Source organism: Stomoxys calcitrans, chromosome 3 (genome assembly GCF_963082655.1).
Source record: "Stomoxys calcitrans chromosome 3, idStoCalc2.1, whole genome shotgun sequence".
Taxonomy (NCBI): Eukaryota; Metazoa; Arthropoda; class Insecta; order Diptera; family Muscidae; genus Stomoxys; species Stomoxys calcitrans.
This window is the reverse complement of record NC_081554.1, coordinates 137,433,933-137,453,763: the sequence shown is the minus strand read 5'-3', so window position 1 is coordinate 137,453,763 and position 19,831 is coordinate 137,433,933. Positions and strand designations below refer to the sequence as shown.

The 19,831-nt window shown below is 37.9% G+C and overlaps 1 protein-coding gene across 2 annotated transcripts in view; it reads left to right on the top strand.

Annotated features, from left to right (window-relative positions):
- Positions 1-19,831, top strand: part of LOC106090264 (neural cell adhesion molecule 1) — a 782,082-nt gene that overhangs the window by 697,354 nt on the left and 64,897 nt on the right. For both annotated transcript variants that reach the window (XR_009397497.1, XM_059364284.1), the window contains exons 12-14: positions 3,457-3,568; positions 3,728-3,809; positions 12,260-12,401. Coding sequence is in view for 1 of the 2 variants with exons in the window: in XM_059364284.1 (XP_059220267.1) it covers positions 3,457-3,568; positions 3,728-3,809; positions 12,260-12,401 (336 nt within the window). In the remaining variant the exon portion in view is untranslated. The remainder of the gene's footprint in view (positions 1-3,456; positions 3,569-3,727; positions 3,810-12,259; positions 12,402-19,831) is intronic.

The following is a 19,831-nucleotide window of genomic DNA, read 5'->3' as shown; positions in this document are numbered from 1 at the left end:
AATCTTTAGAATATATGTGGAGATTATTTAAAAACAGCATCACTAATATTTTCAAAACTGTCCTGGGATATTATAGAAAAGCGGAAAGTTATCAAACAGAAAATGCTCAACGAACAAAATACATCGCGAGCAGAAGAACTCAGAAACAAATACAAACACATAAGCAAGAAAATAAGAAAGCAAATAAGGAGCGACAAGAAATGATACTTCGTAAAACTCGGAAATTAATCGCAAGCAGCTGCAAACAGAGGAAATAGCAGATACCTCTACAAAATCATACGACAAGCCAACAATAAAAATTTATGCAGCACCAGCACACCAGTAAAAGATGAAACAGGATGCCCTATAACAGCGAAGAACGACCAAATAAAGGTTTGGAGAAATCATTTCGAGAAAACTATGAACATTATTCATAATCCTCAGGAGCAGCTTCAAATATTAACGATGCATCCAACGAATGGCTTCATTCCAACTGAAAATCCATCCCACGAAGAAATCAAATCCGCAATTGATACCTTGAAGAACCGTAAAACGGGCGGCCCATGGTATACCGGGAGAATGTATAAAGGTTTGCCGTGACAATATGGCAGACAAGTACCTCCCCCTGTTTAAGCAAATTTGGGTGAGGAAACTATTGCACAAGTCTGGAAGGAGTCAATTATTGTAAAATTTCCCAAAAAGGGTACGAACTGGAGAGGGATATCGCCACTTCCAGCAGTTTTGCAAATATTCAACAAGGATCTATTAAATGAAATATCTGGCCCACTACAAAAACGCTACGTACGAACCAGTTCGGTTTCAGAGCGGGTAAATCCTGTATAGATCATATATGCACAACCAGAATCATTATAAAGTAATCAATAGAATATAATACTTGTCTTTATTTGGCATTCGTAGATTATGAAAAGGCTTTCGACGACTTAAATGGAACATACAAAGAAATAGAAAAGAATTCCACAAAAAATTGTTTCGATAATCAAGAATAGCTACGACGAAACTATATCGAGAGTGCTGCATGAAGGAATGAAGTGCGCCATGGACGCAACCTCACGCCAGTACTTTTTATTGCGGTTGTTGAAAAGCAGGGCTACGAGCAAAACAATTACAACGAGAATTGACGCAAAAAAACAACCGTTTAAAATCTATAATGATGAGGTTGACAACGTGGATTGCTTCGAATACCACGGCAGCATCCTAGCAACAAATGGTGGTACGGCAGAAGATGTAGAAACCCGAATAAGAAAAGCACAGGGAGCGTTTGCATCTTTTGGAAATATGTGGGCATCAGAATCTATGGAGCTAAGCACAAAAATTAAAATATTTAATGTGTGTATTAAATCGATATTATATGCGGATCTGTAACTTGGCTTAACACCAGCTCCATAACCAATAAACTACAAGTGTTCGTAAACCAATGCCTTCTCTGGACATTGAAAATATGGTGGCCTCGAACCATATTAAACGAATGATAATGACATATAACTGGCCAACAAGCAATACGCGCTGACATAACCAAACGAAAGTATGGACACATACTAAGAAAAAACGAGGACGAAACTGCACACTCAGTCCTTCAGTGGAATCCCCGAGGGCAGCGTAACCGGTGCAGGCAAAAAAAAAACATGGAGAAGAACACTAGCAACAGAAAGCAAATATTCGATCGACGAATTAAGATAAATAACAAATGATAGAGAGAAATATAAAGACTTTGTAAATAAACAAAGTTTGTAATATGTTAACATGTCATAATAGAACCATAGTTAATGCAATTTGAGCATATTTGCTCGAATACTCTTACCGTCTGATAACCTCCCTCTGTTGCCCATCAAAATGGGCCCGGAATTAGATAAAGCTCCAATTGATACTTATAGTGTATTACTTTTTTTGCCTTTCCTTACTGGTTAAATACTTCAAAAGATTCGAGAGATCAGTTAATATGAGAGCAATATTATGTTATGCAGCGATTTTGGATTTCGGAGGTCATAGAGAAGTCATCGTGCAAAATTTCAGACAAATCGGAACAGAAATGCGCCCTATTGAGGCTAAAGAATTAAATTCAGAAGATCGGTTTATCTGGGAGCTAAATATATCAGATTAAAAACCTTGGAATCGATCCTTATAATAAACTCAAATGTTGGAGGTCATAAGAAAAATTTTCTTACACAAGTCATATCGGGAAATCAGTTTTATGGGAGCTATATAAAATTTTGGACCATACTTAATACATCTGTTGAAGCTCATAGCAAAAGAGATCATCCAGTCCAATCGAATAAGAATTTATATGATAAACGACCTATATTATTAAGAAGTATTTTTGCAACATTTCAAACAGCTAGCTTTACTTCTTCGAAAGTCATCGTGTTTTTAACAGACAGACGGACATGGCTAGATCGTTTGTGATTTTTAAGACGATCAAGAAAATTTATGTGTTTTATGGGGTCGCAAATCGATATTTCGAGATGGTTCAGACGCAATGACGGAGTCTATATATCCCCAACCTACGGTGGACAAAAGAAAAACATGTTTACATTTGATAATCATCGAATACCTCAGCAAGCTCTTTAACATAACCTTAGAGCTCCATTAGCACATTGTCAAAATTGACCAAACCATCCCGAGAAGTTTCATTCACTAATAAACTCCCAATTATTTCTCAATCAAACTTAGTTTACTTAAGAAATTGTTGTGGATTTTAGGAAACATTTTTGCAGTATATGGAGGACAGCACCAATACAAACACATACCAACACTCAAGTACATTGTGAAAACTGTCGATTATTGAATTTCCTTGAAGACAAAACTTTGGAATTTTTCCTCTTCACTCGCTCAACTCATGACACTTTAACACACAAATTAATTTTCCAAAACCCACACAAAAGGAAAACCCTTTTTGTTTAAATAGAATAAAAGCAAACTGAATTGAAACGAAGCCAAGCCAAGTCAAGAAAAGAAAAGTGAATGCAAACAAATACCCAAGCACTGCTATAAAGACAACAAACACATAAACACATACACACACATTTGCTGAAACAAAATTGAAAACTTAAGAAAAATATCCTGTCTCTCGGAGAATACAGTTGTCGGTGATGGTGTTTGTGTGTGATTGGTGGGTGCTGGAGTAGCGGAAGGATAACTCTTTTAATTGAACTTTCACAATTGAATGTTCGTACAAGAGCAACAACATCCTGGCATTTCTTGAGAGTTTCTTTGCCTTGGCCTTACTTGCAACATCATCAACATGAGATGATTGCAATGCCAAGAACCAACATCAAGTGGCAAACCTACACAAAAAAAATCTAAAGAAAAAAGTTGAGAGAAAAATTAAACGAAAATGAAACTTTAAGGCTCTATTCAATTGAAGAGTATTGTAAACTGAACCGTATACATTTCTTTCATTTTTATGTTGCGAATTTCATTCCCAAAATGTTGACTATTTTCTTCTTTCTTTTGTTGCAGAACTTTTCGATGGAAATTCAATAATTCTGGTGAAACGTTAGATGTGGGAAGTGAACGCTTCAGTGTGAATGGTAGTCGTAGTATTCTGAAGTACACTCCTGTTACAGATCAGGTAAGTTTTTAGGCAAACTTTTTCTCTCCACTTTCAAAATCAACAGTTTTGTGAACAGGTTTAGCTTGACTTACATGCGTGCAAGCACGCGTGAATTTTGAAACTTTATACTTTTTTATTGTATAGCGACAACTTCTTCACTTTTATTTGCCTTTTCAGGACTATGGCACGTTATCATGTTGGGCATCAAACGAGGTGGGAACCCAGAGTCAACCATGTCTTTTCCAGGTTGTATTGGCAGGTAAATATGTACAGGTACTTTAAACAGCAAATGCTCAAAGATGTGGTGACGGGATGGGGCAACATGAGATCCAAGTGCTTGTTTTCACACACTTGGAGTAAGTTTTAAAACGAACGTCTATTGACCCATTAGGGACTAATTGAATTTAAGTTAACAGAACTAAATTGGACAGGAGTGGAAAATTTGGGAATAATATTACAAATAAAAAATTTGGGAATAATATTACAAATAAAAAAATTGATCCACTGGGTTACATCGAACAATTAAACAAGTAGATACTTGTTTGATGGGCATATGTATACTTTGCATACAAAAATTTCTGCCAAATCAAGCGCAAATGTAAACTTCTAGGGGTCGAATAATCGGCAGATCGGCTTATATGGGTGTTAAAGCAGGTTATAGACCGATTTCGTAATACATATTTACCATTGATGTCATTGGAAGTCATAACATAAAACAGCACGCAAACATTCAGCCAAATCTGATAACAATTGCGGCTTTCAGAAAGGCTTATATGGGAGCTATATCGGTTTATACACCGATTTGTTCCGTGCTACGAAAGATTGTTGGAAGTAGTAACAAAACACTATGTACAAAATTTTAGCCAAATCGGAGACATTATTCGAGAGATTGGAGCTATTTCAGGTTATAGACCGGTTTGGACCAAGAAGTCAATCGGGAGATCAGTTTTTATGAGGGTTAATATCCAAATCTGTACGGATGTGGCCCATTTGCAATCGTCAACGACCTACATCAATAAGCTTTACGCTTATTGATGTAGGTCGTTGATCGTGATTAGATCGTCTCAGAAAGTCGATCATCTTGATCTTGAAGAATATATATACTTTATAGGGTTTCAGATTATATGTTCCTTAATAGAATATTCATGGGACATTTAGAATTTAGCAGGGTTTTAGATCAATATTTCTAAATGTTACAAACGGAATATCTAGGCTAGTTGGGGGTATACTAGCCTAGACATGACTGTGGGTATAATAAAAACGTTGTGTATACAGTAATAACGTGTGGGTAAATAAAAGCTATGTATGCACCCAGAAAAAAAATACAGTTTAGTGCGGTTTATTGGCTGGTGGCATTATTGGAGCCCACCGTAGCGCAAAGGTTAGCATGTCCGCCTATGACGCTGAACGCCAGAGTTGGAATCCTGGCGAGACCATTAGAAAAAATTTTCCGCGGTGGTCTTCCCCTCCTAATGCTGGCAACATTTGTGAGGTACTATGCCATGTAAAGCTTCTGCCCAAAGATGTTTCGCACTGCGGCACGCCGTTCGGACTCGGCTGTATAAAGGAGACCCCTTATCATTGAGCTTAGAACTTGAATCGGACTGCACTCATTGATATGTGAGAAGTTTGCTCCTGTTCCTTAGTGGAATGTTCATGGACAAAATTTGCAATTTGCATCATTGGACCGTACTTCTTCAAAGATGATGGGAATCGCAACTGCAAGCAAATGCAAGAGCTTGACTTGCATAATATGTGGTTTCAACAAGACGGTGCAACATGCCACACATCACAAGTAACAATGAATTGATTGAGATGCGATTTTGTTGAACATTTTATTTCACATTTGGGACCGGTCTATTGGCCGCCTAGATCGTGTGATTTAATGCCTGTAGACTTTTTTTGTGGGGCTATGTTAAAGCTCATGTCTTTACAAACAAGTCCGCTTCAATTGGCGCCGAAATGTTTTAAAGAGTATGCCAAAATTGGTCTAATCGGATGGATCATTTGAAGCGCAATCACGGTCAACATTTGCATGAAATTTCGTACTATCGTTTCAAATAAAAACTTCATGCATTTTTCTATTTTTTTTTTTTTTTTTTGAAAAACTTTCTATAGCTCTTAAAAAATTCCCCTTTTTGTAATTATACTTTAAAGTTTTAAGTATAATAGGTAAAGCCACGACCACAGATGTTCTAGGCTTGGTCAGTCGCTTTATGTTTTCCTGATTGGAACTCCACAAACAGAGTCCGCAAAAGGTTAATAACTCAAGTGGAGTGCGTTTCTACATACATCCGTTTCCATACTCGAATATTTCCTTAGGAAATGGTATGTTCATGTACATGTGTGTACTTGAGTATACAACACGATAAGTGTATGATGGTGTGGGTGACTGATTGCATCATATATTTCAACCCAACGGTGATATCCACAGGTATAAAAGGCCTTACTATGAGGGCCCAAGACCATCCAGAGTCATGTAAGCATGTTCTAACTTAGACGAAGTTCTTACTTTCCCATAATTCAAAGCTACGTCCATAAAAGATTTGTTGTGAAAAGACCCACGACAGAAAATTTGAGAGAGGCAACACCATTATACCCTACACCACTACTGTGGTACAGGGTATTATCACTTAGTGAATTAGTTTGTAACACCCAAAAGGAAGAGAGATAGACCCATTGATAAGTATACCGATCGACTCAGAATCACTTTCTGATTCGATTTAACTATGTCCGTCTGTCTGTCCATGTTAATTTGTGTACAAACTTCAGGTCGCAATTTTCATCCGATCGTCTTCAAATTTTGTATGGGCATGTTTTTCGGCCTACGAGACAAAGCTTTGGATATAGCTTCCATATATATTTTCGTCCGATTTCCAGTAATACAGCAGTAAAATGGTCATATGTTGACCGATTTTCTTGAAATTTGTTGGAAAGGATTTTCTTGTGACTCTCAATATTACTGGTGAATTTGATAAAAATCTGTTCAGATTTGGATATAGCCCCCATATATATTTTCGTCAAACTTGGAGTAAAACAGCAATAAAATGGTCATTTGTCAACCGATTCTCTCGAAATTCAGCAGGAAGGATTTATTATGACTCTCGATATTATTCGTGAATTTCATAGAAATTAGAAATCTGCTCAGATGTATATATATATATATATCGCCCGATTTTCACTCCTAGGAAATCGGTTCAGATTTAGATATAGCTCCCATGTATTTGTTCGTCAGATTTTGGATAATTTGTTGTCATTTGTCAACCGTACTTATTACATTATGAACATATTTGCTTTGCTCGAAATTTTATGCAGGAATTTTAATAATCTATCTCGATACATCAAATTTGTTTCAGAATTAGATGTAGCCCCCCCCCCCCCTTTTGTGTTTATAGGGTAGGTGTAGGGTATTATAAAGTCGGCACAGCCCGACTTTTGCCTTTCCTTACTGTTTTTTTTTTTCAGCATACTAACATTTATTTTTACAAGTAACAGCGTGTTCAGTTCCTCCGGACTGAATCTTACCCTCCATGGATCGCATCTAACAAGCTCCTTGAATATATTTTGAGCAATATTAAGTTATTTACCGTTCTGATCAAGACTGTAAATATAACATAACCGCGTAAAAATCGGAAAATAATTGCGCCTTCTAGAAGCTGAAAAATGCAAATTGAGTTAATATGGAAGTTGCATCAGTTGATAGACCAATTTGGATTATTCTTAGCATGGATTTTTGAAAACATTACAAAAAACAACCATATTTAACATTTCAACCAAATCGAATAATAATTGAGCCATATAGAGGCTCAAGAATTGAAATCGGGGAATCGTTCTTTGAGGTGGCTGTACTCAATTAGGTAGATGGAAGATCATGGCAATTCTACTTAGAATGTCAAGGCGATCAATAAAATACTTATATACTTTGAGGGGTCTCACATTAGTATTTTGATGAGTTATAACTGAAATGATATAATTAGTACCCGTTGATGGAGAGATGGAGAGTGCGCCAGAGAAATTGAATTTTTTCAAAAAACTTCCGAGCGGTGAGTTGGGCGGGAAAGGGTCAAGATGGGACGCTTAAGAGGGGGAAACTCCCCAAGCTTGTTTCTCTCTCCAATTATTTGCCATCATGCTCAAGGGAGCGGCGGGTCTTTGCCGTCGAGAGCTTATTTTCTAAGGTCTTGAGCAAGACAAGACATAGAATTCTGTTCCGACTTTCAACATCCGCGCCAAGTATGATCCGAATCGCTCCATAAACTAATTGTGCCCTATATAAACTTATCCCCGGATTTGACTTAGAATCCCTTAGTTTTGTGCGATTAGGCTGAAATTTCCTACGAAAAGTACTTTTATACTCTGCAATACCCACACCAAATCCCGACCAGATAGGACCATAAATACATAGAGCCTCGATATATATCGATCCCCAAATTCTACTTGTTGATCCCCTAGAAGACCTAAGTTTTGTCCAATTTGGCTGAAATTTTGTTCGTAAAGTTTGATTATATTTATAGTCGTAACTAGTGGACTCCAAATCAGTTCATAGTCAGATATAGCTCCCTCTCTATTTGAAATCTTAAATCCCAAGAAGCCGCAATATATGCCCGATTTGGCAAAATTTTTACACATACTGTTCTGTTACGACCGTGTCATGTGCGGTTTAAGTCGGTCTGTAAACCGATATAGCTCCCCTATAAACCGATTTAACGATATGTCTTTTACAGCCTTTAGAAGCTAAAATTTCTGGCGGAATTTGCATGAGTTTGGTATATAAATGCTGTGTTTTAGTTCAGTACTATATAGTGCAAATAGCGGTTAATCGGTTCACAATATTTTTTTTGTTAAGTAGCACGGCATTCCTAACTTAAATTTCAGTTTCGAGGTTACTTTCTAAAAATAAGAGCACACAACAAACCAATTACTATGTCAATAGTCGCATGAGGCGGATTAATATCCGCACCCTCTTTTCAACCTAGCCTAACCTAATATTATCTGTTATCACATTACATCGATAGCTACCCAGGGCAAGACTGCACTGCAATGCTATGTAGAACATCTGACTTGCACTGGATAAGACTAAGATAAAATACAACAACAGTATACATATTTCGATCAACGAAGTCCATTTGTGCATCGGAATACTTGGTGGTGGGTTACCAAGATTCCGCTCGGCCGAACTTAGCACTTCTTACTTCTTTTCTATATTTTTTGGCTTCTTATGCAAAAGCGTATCAAAATTTAGAATTGCCCATTCATAGGAGGGGCTTTTGGAAAAAGTAAACATATGAAAGAAAACAAGTTGAAACTTATACGTTGATACTTATATACCCTCCACCATTGGTTGCAATTGAAGAAGGAGATTGGTTTATTTAGGAGATGTTATATGATGTAATGGACTGATTGATCGTACTTGTAATGGCTGCGAGAAGTCCTTATAAAATAACGCTTTCAAAATTTCTGCCATATCGGATAAAAATTGCCTCCTCTAGAGGCACAAAAATTAAAATCGATATATGTGGGAGTTATATAAGGTTATAAACCAATTTGGATCATACTTAAGATTTATTATAACTCCACTACCATATCCAAAGTTAATTATATGTAGTGGCTGGTCTGATTCAGGTTCCGAGAACTATTATACAAGTCACAGTTTCTGCGAAATCAGACAATAAATCCGGCTGTTATGGGATTAAGACCCAAAATTGGAAGATCGGTCTATGTGGCAGCTATAGATAATTATAGTCCGATCAGAACTTTATTTGAGTTAGATGTCGGGAGGCTTAAAACAACTCACTATTTCAAATTTCAGCGACTTCGGGTAACACATGCAGCTTTTATGGGTTTCAGACCTTTAGTAGGCAGATCGGTCTATATGGCAACTATATCGAAATAATGTCGGATCTGAAACATATTTGGTTCGGATATCGGGAGTCTCAATACAACTCACGGTTTTAAATTTCAGTGAAATCGGGTAATAAATTGAGCTTCTATGGATTTCATACCCTAAATCGGTAGATCAGTCTATATGGCACCTATATCGAAATAAAGTCCGATCTGAACCATATTTGAGTCTGATGTCGGGAGGGTTAAAACAACTCACTGATTCAAAACTCAGCGAAGTCGAGTAATAAATGTAGTTATGTGTTTCAGACCCTTTACCGTCAGATCGGTCGATATGGCAGCTATATCGAAATATGTTCTGATTTGGTCCGTTCAATCAGTTAATCCGCGTGCGGCAAAAAGACATATATGTGCTAAATTTCAGCTCGATATCTCAATTTTTGGAGGCTGCATCGTGATTACAACATATGGACGGACAGACGGAGACATGGCATAAAAATGTCACACTAAGTGTCGGGCGGGTCCCCCACCCCCTTAAACACCACCCAACAGAGTACTTGTATCGCTTTGGGCAATAGGGATATCAAGTGAAAGATATTTAAAATTAGAGTATAAATATTACATAAACATTTATTCCTTGGTGTCTGAGGGGCCTCTCCACCCCCAAAATCCCCCACCAGGACATATATACCGATTGGGACAATATGAAACTCTAATGAAAGGTATTTGGGAATTAAATTCGAATATGGTATTAAAAATTGGGTCCAAATACCTAGAGGGCCCCGGCCCAAACCCATCCACAAGTAGTGCCGAAAATCAAAAGTGGACGGGAAAATATGGGACTCAAAAAGTGTTGATAGTCTGACCATTGCAATATGGGGCTCAAATAAAAGGTATTTTAAATAGAACACGAATCTTATATATATTTTCAAGTCACTGGGTGCAATTGATACACACTTTTCGAGACCAGGTTTCTGGGGGTATACACTAATATTTTAACCCACCAATCAACACCCTGTGTGCCAATCCTCTTCCAAAGTCCCCATGAGAATATCGGGTTCAAATAAAGTCTTTTAAGAATTGATTACATATATATATATATATATATATATATATATATATATATATATATATATATATATATAGATTAAGTTTTGTTTTCACCACCAAAGGATTGGTGCATTTTACTCGTAATATTGTCATTGTAAGATATAAAAAACACTACGCGCGAAATTTCATCCGATAACAGTAGCGGCTTGCAGGGGCCCAAGATGTCAATATTTTCATTCGATTTATATGCTTTAATAATATATGTTAAACCCCGATTTTGACCATACTTGGTACAACTGTTAGAAACCGGATACAATTTTCAGTTTCTAGTAGTCTAAAACTCAAGTAAAAAACACTATATGGGATCTACATCGAAATCTAAACCGATATTGCGCATTTATAAGCTTCATTCGTTCGAGGACTATGGTGTTTTCGACAGACGGACAGAGGGACGGGCATGGATAGATCGACTTATGATGCCTGCTGATGGACTAAAACCTATGTTTATGTTCATGCTCAATTTCTCATCTCGGGAAATACGTTTCTAAGTAAACACCAGTGTTAACTCACACCTAACCCAAGGGTATTGTCTTGCACTAAACATAAGGAAAATTCCTATAATAGAGAAAATTAATTTTGAAGCTATGATGATGGAATTTATCCAAGAAAATCCCCAGTTTTTCCCCATCAAAATCTCCGTACCTCATATGAATAAAATATTCCCCTAAACACGATAAAAAATCCTGTTTGGGAAAATTTCTCCTAATCTGACAACACTGCCAGTAAAATGTATATATGCAAAATTCAAGCACCTAGCTTTACTCCTTCGAAAGTAAGAAAGCTTTCGGCAGACTGACGACCAGAATGTCAAGACCATAAAGAATTTAAATGCTTTGTTGGTTCTTAGGTCAATATTTCAATGGGTTACAAACGCAATATCGTATTTAGTATTAGTATGGAGGGTATATAATAAATGGCAAACCGTGATAGCAGGACTTAAAAAAAGGTTAAATGTATATGCCTATCAAAGTTTGTTAAAGTTCTTTTCAGGTCCTATTGATGGTCTATTAACATGGGGCCTGTTCAATTCCACCGCTGAATAAAATCGCTTGTCCACGTGTGATATTGTGTGTGTGTGGGTGTATGTATATGTGTTGGGCCAATGTTTGCGTATTTACCAAAAAATGTCAACACATCAATGGCATTTGTCATCAACAGTTTGTTTATTCAATCAACTAAATATTTGCTATTCTATTTCATTCCATATTTATTTTCTTACTGCAAACACCACCGTATAAAATTGTTCAAATAACAAAACTAACCATTCGCCAAATTTATATAACACAACAACAACAACAACACCATCATTGACGCTGACTACAATGGGGGTGATGATGGCGATTGCTGACTGGAATGCTGATGCTGATGATGATGCTGACTCTGAAATATGCGTGTCTCTGGACAATAATAATGGTATTGACTCTTATGGCGTTGTTTTGGCACTGCTTGACTTCAAATGCTCCCATCATGTTGGATGTGTACATTGGAATCATTTCCATAACTTCCGAATTCCATATGGACTCGACTTGTGTGTTTCACCAACAATAACAACACACTATTTATGGTCGCATGTTTGCTCCTCAATTACTACCAAACCATTTACGTCCCACAACTTGTAACTGCCGTCGATATTGCCTTATATCCATCTCCTTCATATACTGCGTACAATTGTGTGGAAACAACTATCTACTCTTCTCGGAAATGACTACACGGCAAACAAACATTTTCTCTGCTTTCTTTTGTATGGACCCCATAAAGCTCTCCCAAACGCTGTTGGTAATTGTACCATCTTCAATCGCACCGAGCTAAGCGTTGACATCCAATGTGTACCCGGCTACGATGGTGGTCTTCCGCAAATATTTGTTTTGGAAATGTTCTCAACACGCACTGGAATCACAAGGTAAGCATCTCAAATTATGCTCCCACCGCCCGTCTTAGCGAGCGGAACTCTCTTAAACCCAGCTCCAAATCCTACAACCTATCACTGTTAATATTATTGGAAGCATTTGCAAATATATGTAGTTAAGAATTTTTTACAGCCAAATCGAACATATGATAGATTTGTCCAAAGTGTAGAAACCTATTTGTTCTTCATAAAGGGTAAACTTGATATCATGGGCAACAGATAAGAAAAAAAGATTATTGATAAAGCAATTAAATTAAATAAATAAAAGCAAACTGTAACTATATATCAGGCATGAGCATTCAATTAAAGTTAGCTGAAAGTGACATAATTTACTTTAATTGGCAATGACAGAATATTTGTTCCACTAGCCGAACGTAGAAAAGCGTTCAAAGCGCCTCGATCTTCTGCGCTCATTCTAAAACCTCTGACACCAAGTTTCGAGGTGTCTCCCACAACTTGATCTTCCCATTTTGGTCTTCCCGGTTTGCGTGTACTACCGTGTTTACCTTCAAAAAACTTCTTTGCTGGAGCTTCTTCATCCATTCTGACAACATGACCTAGCCAACGCAGCCGTTGTATTTTGATGCGTGTAACTATGCTATCGTCGCCATACAGCTCATACAGCTCGTGGTTCATACGTCGCCTATATTATCCATTTACGCAAACTGGTCCATTTATTTTACGAAGAATCTTTCTCTCAAATACTCCAATTACCCATGCTTCAAAACCATATAACGGCACGGGTAGTATCAGTGTCTTGAAAAGTGTAGTCTTCGTCTGTCGAGAGGTGACCTTTTTTCTAAATTGCTTACTTAGTCCAAAGTAGCATCTGTTTGCCATTGATATTCTTTGCTTAATCTTAAAGCTGGTGTCATTCGTTTCGGTTACGGCGGTGCCGTGGTAGATAAAGTTACTGACTGTCTGAAAGTTGTGGTTCCCAACTTTCTCCATTTCTTTATCTGCTCGGATGAGCAAGGCTGGAGATAGGATATCTAAACTACTGACAGGAAATAGGATATCTAATCCAATGACTGTGCGTATTGGGGTCCCCCAAGGGTCTGTATTAGATCCTCTTCTTTTTTCTATGTATGGCAATGACCTTCCCATGCAATTGATCAATAGTCGAGTACATATGTATGCGGATGATGTACAAATCATCTCGAGCAGCAATATAAGTGGTGTAGATAGGTGCATACCCCGGCCAAAACGGGATAACTATGAGCCCCACACAGGCTGGAACTTTGAGCTCCGACTTGTGCGGTGTCCATCGTTATCACGGCGAGCTTAGCTGAAAGCAACCGGGCCCGTCCACAGGTTGCAAATGGTGGAAAGCTCCGTTTTTATGCGGAGTAGTTGCAAATGCGGCCTCGGGCAGTCAGCGATTTTCGAGAGGAGAGTCTCAGTGAGGAGTCAGGTGGCACTGGCTCTTTATTAAAAACTGAGTGCCAATGATACTCGAGATGACAAGGCAAGTTATTGGCGCCTTCAAATAACCAATGGTCTGTTCCCTGGTAAGGGGCGGCTGGAGGCGAGCGTCGGATCTTGGAACAAGCGGCTCCCCACAACGAGGGATACATGTGCAATCCCACAAGCAAATGCGCATGCAACATTGTGGACCAGCGAAACGGTCGGTAGGACGACGAAAATCCTATGGGGGATCCAGATCGTGAGAAGACGAGGCTATTACTGAAAGGAAGCAACCAGTATAGCTATTGGTATCATAACGGGACACATAGGACTACGAGCTCACTTATGGAAAATCGGTGCGGCAAGTGATAGCATGTGTAGCGCAGATATCGGTACTCAGCTGGAGACACAATATCAGACATGAACCAACTTAGGGGAGTCATATTGAAAACAATTAAGGATTTTGTAAGTAGCACGGAATTCCTAACTTTAAATGTTTTTTTAAAGGTTAATTTATAGTTTTTAGTGCGCACAACAAGCCGATTACTGGCTTAGGTGCATGTCCATAGTGGCATGGGGCGGATTAATATCTGCACCCTCTTTTCAACCTAACCAAACCTAACCTAATTGTTTTTTTTAATATTTTTTTTTTAATTATAAAAGTTTTTTAAATACCTATTTTTATTGGTTATGTAAATTTTTTCGTGATATTAAATTTCCTAGATTAAGACAGATGTACTACTACGATTCTAAACCTGCACTGTAATTTATAAGACTTTGCCTTGTTGTGCAGGTATAAATAAATACAAAAACAAATCAAATGCGTTAAATAAAACAAGTAAAAAGGCGTTAAGTTCGGCCGGGCCAAACTTTGGATACCCACCACCACAGGTATATATGTAAACCACCTTTCAACCTTTCATCAAAATCCGGTGTAAATTGCATACCTTATGTCCCATGCAGTTTTATCGAAAAATGTTCCGATTTGGACTAAATACAATAGTAATCGGTACAAGACATTGTTCAATTGTGTAGAACAAAATATTGGTCTTTTTAGAAGCTATAACTAAAAATAAACCAATCTGAACCATATGCGACACGGATGTCGAAAAGCCTAACACAACGAACTGTCCCAAATCTCGGCGAAATCGGACAATAATGCGCCTTTTATGGGCCCAAAACCTTAAATCGAGAGATCGGTCTATATGGCAGCTATATATATATCTGCACCGATCTGGGCCAAATTAAAGAAGGACGTCAAAGGGCCTAACACAATGAACTGTCCCAAATTTCCGCAAAATCGGACAATAAATGCGCCTATTATGGCCACAAAATCCTAAATCGGAGGATCGGTCTATATGGCAGCTATATCCAAATCTGGAGCGATCTGGGCCAAATTGTCGAAAGATGTCGAAGGTCCTAATATAACTCACTGTCTCAAGTTTCAGCTAAATCGAATAACAAATGAGGTTTTTATGGGCCTAAGGCGGATCGGTCTATATGGGGGGTATATCAAGATATAGTCCGATATAGCCCATCTTCGAACTAAACGTGCTTATGGACAAAAAAAGAATCTGTGCAAAGTTTCAGCTCATTATTTGATTTCAACAGACATATGGACGGACATGTCTAGATCGTCTTAGTTTTTTACGCTGATCAAGAATATATATACTTTATAGGGTCGGAAATGGATATTTCGATGAGTTGCAAACGGAATGACAAAATGAATATACCCCCATCCTTCGGTGGTGGGAATAAAAATGAAAGTTTATCTTTCAAAGGTAAAAAAGTTTCGTATGAAATTAGCAGACAAAGACAGACATATCAGCAAACTTACTTTTCTGGGTGCAAATCATGAGTAGTTTCTGGATGGTTGGATATCACAGAAATCAGGTGTGTGTGTTTATATGAAAACTTAATCCATTTTTGAACTGGTTTAACAGACGTTGTAGATAGATTTTTTTGATAATGTAAAGTAGGTTAATTAAGTAACGCAAGTCAAAAGTCGGGCGGTGCCAAGTATACATCACCTACCCTAAAATTGGGAGCTATATTTAATTCTGAACCGTAGGAGGTATTCAGATGGGTTAGAAAACAATATGCATGAAATTTAAGCACAGGTGTTCAAAATTATACTAAGTACGGTTCTGTATATGAAACCAAGTAAAAGCGTGCTAAATTCGGCCTGGGCGAATCTTATATATCCTCCACCATGGATCGCATTTGTCGAGTTCTTTTCTCGGCATCTCTTCTTAGGCAAAAAAGGATAAAAGAAAAAATTTGCTCTTCTAATAGAGCGATTATAAGATATGATCCGGTTTGGACCACAATTTTATTATATGTTGAAGACCTGTGTAAAATGTCAGCCAATTCGAATAAGAATTACGCCTGTTGGCTCAAGAAGTAAAATAGGGCGATCGATTTATATGGGAGCTGTATCAGGGTCGTGCGAACATCCGTCGTACAAAATTTCAGGCAAATCGGATAATAATTGCGACTCTAGAGTCTCAAGAAGCCAAGATCCCAGATATATTTGACATAGTTGTTGAAAGTAAGAATAACATACGTCTTGCAAAATTTCAGCCAAATCGGACAGGAATTGCGCCCTCTAGAGGCTCAAGAAGTTAAGACCCAAGATCGGTTTATATGGCAGCCATATCAAAACATTGACCGACATGGCCATTTACAACTCCAACCGACCTACACTAATAAGAAGTATTTGTGCAAAATTTTAAGCGGCTAGTGTTACTCCTTCGAAAGTTAGCGTGCTTTCGACAGACAGACGGACGGACGGACAGACGGACGGCCGTATAGACGAACGGCCGGATAGACGGACGGACGGACGGACAGACGGACGGACGGACAGACGGACGGACGGACATGGGTAGATCAGCATAAAATGTCACGACGATCAAGAATATATATACTTTATGGGATCTCAGACGAATATTTCGAGTAGTTGCAAACAGAATGACGAAATTAGTATACCGCCATCTGCCAAACAACTTGAGTTTGGTCAATAAAGTAATTATTGAATTTTATTATTAAAATGCGTGCTTTGTTAAGAAAGTTCATTGCGCACTTCTTCTTAAATGGACTAAGCTTATTTTTTGGCTCAATGGGTACGTAAGTAAGCAGAATTGTATATTTTGGAAGTCAAATCGAGAGATCGGTTTATATGGGAGCTATATCAGGTTAAAAACCGATTTCTACCGTACTTGGCACAGTTTTTGGAAGTCGTAACATAACACTATCTGAAAAATTGTATCTAAATCACACCATAATTCCGACTCCTAAGGGCTCAACATTTCAAATCGGGGGATCGGTTTGTATGGGAGCTATATCAAGTTATATACCGATTTGAACCGTACTTGGCGCAGTTATTGGAAGTCATAACAGAACACCACATGCAAAATGTTAGCCAAATCGGAGAAAAATTGAGGCTTCCAGGGGCTCAAGAAGTCAAATCGGGAGATCGGATTATATGGGAGCTATATCCAAATATGAACCTATATGGCCCATTTGCAATCCCCAATGACCTACGTCCATATTAAGTGTCTGTGCAAAATTTAAAGTGGCTAGCTTTACGCGAGTCAAAACGTCGATCAAGAATATATATACTTTATGAGGTCTTTAAGTCAAGATACGAGATCAGTTTATATGGGTCTTTAACGAATATTTCCAGGAATAACTGGATTAGTTTACCCACATCCTATGGTGATGGGTATAAAAACATGTAATTACACATTTTGTTCGGCCGTGCCGAACTTTGGATATCAACTACCATGGATATGTTGTTCCGTTCAGGTACCGAGAAATTTATGTAAGTCACTTTTTAAAGTTCAAGGAAATCATTTAATAAATGAGGAAGTTATGGCTTAAGATCCCAAATCTACAGATCAGTTCATATGGCATCTACATTCAAATATGGCCTGATATGGAACATACGCGGTTCGTATATTGAGTCACCTAGTGCAACTTCCTATTCCATTCCATTTGGTGCGGACAAAGGAAATCTTCCCCAATTAAAATTTCAGCGGAATAGGACAATAAAGCATTTTATGGGCTTTGACCCTTATACGATAGTTCAGTCTATATGGCAGATATTTCTAATTATGATCCGATATGGACCTTTTAAGGGGTTAAGACCCTAAACCGGGAGATAGGTCTATATGGCACATATATCTTAATATGATGCGATTTTGCTCGTTCAAGAGCTTAACCTTTTGTTTAGAGAAAATACGAATCTGTGCCAAACTTTGGCTGAATATCAATTTTGAAGGCTGTAGCGTTATTAAGCGTTAACAGACGGATACACAGACATCGTTAAATCATTTTAGAATTTAACGACGATCCAGAATATATATACTTTTTAGGGTCGGAAATAGGTAAATGAATATACCTCCTTGATCCTTTTTAGTTTCTGCCTATATAAAAAACTTGACAAATGCCATCAATGGTGTATGATATACAAGATTCGACCCTACCGCACTCGGCTCGTTCTTACATATTTTGACGAAACGAAAAAAGACCTAACTTTTTAAAATTGGTACAAATCTGTTCTCTAAAATGTGTTCGATATTAATTTTACGAAAGTTCTAAAGTTATTTCAGGCTAATTTAGTAATTTAAAATTTTTGTTTTAATTCGCTAAAATAACAAAAAAAATTATTTTAAAGATTTTTATATTGACGGGGCGGAACGGATTTTGAGATTGGAAACCGCCCCGCTTCGGGTTCAAAAAATTTCGCTCTCGCTCCGACAAAAACAAAATGCAAATTTTGCCCATGAACATTCCACTAAGGAACAGGGGCAAACTTCTCACATATCAATGAGTGCAGTCCGATTCAAGTTTTAAGCTCAATGATAAGTTGCCTCATTTTTATAGCCGAGTTCGAACAGCGCGCGCCGCAGTGCGATACCTTTTTGGAGAGAAGTTTTACATGGCATAATACCTCACAAATGTTGCCAGCACTATGAGGGGAAAACCACCGTTGAAAATTTTTTCTGATGGTCTCACCAGGATTCGAACCCAGGCGTTCAGCGTCATAGGCGGGTATGCTAACCTCTGCGCTACGGTGGTCTCCGACAAAAACAGGCCTGCGAAATAGGCGGGCAAGTGATAGCATGTGTTGGGCATGTGGGAAGAATTTTCTATTTTATTTCCCGGCTTTCACGGCTAACAGACACCTGCGCATATATGTGGGGACACAATACCAAATATGAACCAACATTGGTATTTTGTAAGTAGAATGGAATTTCTGGCTTACATTTTCTTTTTCGAGGTTACTTTTAGCATTTAGTCACACAACAAGCCTGTTACTGGTTTAGGTGTTTGTCCATTGTTGCATGAGGCTGTATAGGTCAAATTATTCCGAGTTTTTAACCTACATAAAGAATGACAGGCTAATGGAACGAAATTCTTGCTTGCTACCATGTAGTGCCGTTTTACTTTCTTTGGATTGATAATAATATTATGTCTCTCAATCCCACATGTATCTACGACAGGCCGATACAAGCGGAGAAACCAGTGTAATGAGCACAGCTTCCAATTTAACTGCTATTATGGAATTTGAACCTGACGACGAGTCGAAACTTTTAGTTATAACTTTAGTTATAACAAGTAATAACCCTCCACTATAAATCGCATTTGTTGATTTCTTTTCCCGATATCTCTTTTTAGGCAAACAAAGAATAAAAGAAAGGAATTGTTTTAATATTGGTGCTATATCAAGTTATGGTCCGATTCGGAGCATAATTGAATTGAATATTGGAGATCATAGTAGAAGTAATTGTGTAAAATTTCAGCCAATTCGAGTAATAATTGCGCCCTTTAGTGTCTCAAAAAGTAAAATAAAGAGATCGATTTTTATATGAGAGCTGTATCAGGCTATAGAACGATTTAGATCATATTTGACACACGTGTTGAAGGTCATGGGAGAAGCCGTTGTACAAAATTTCAGCAAATTCGGATAATAATTATGCTCTCTGGAGGCTCAAGAAGTCAAGATCCCATAT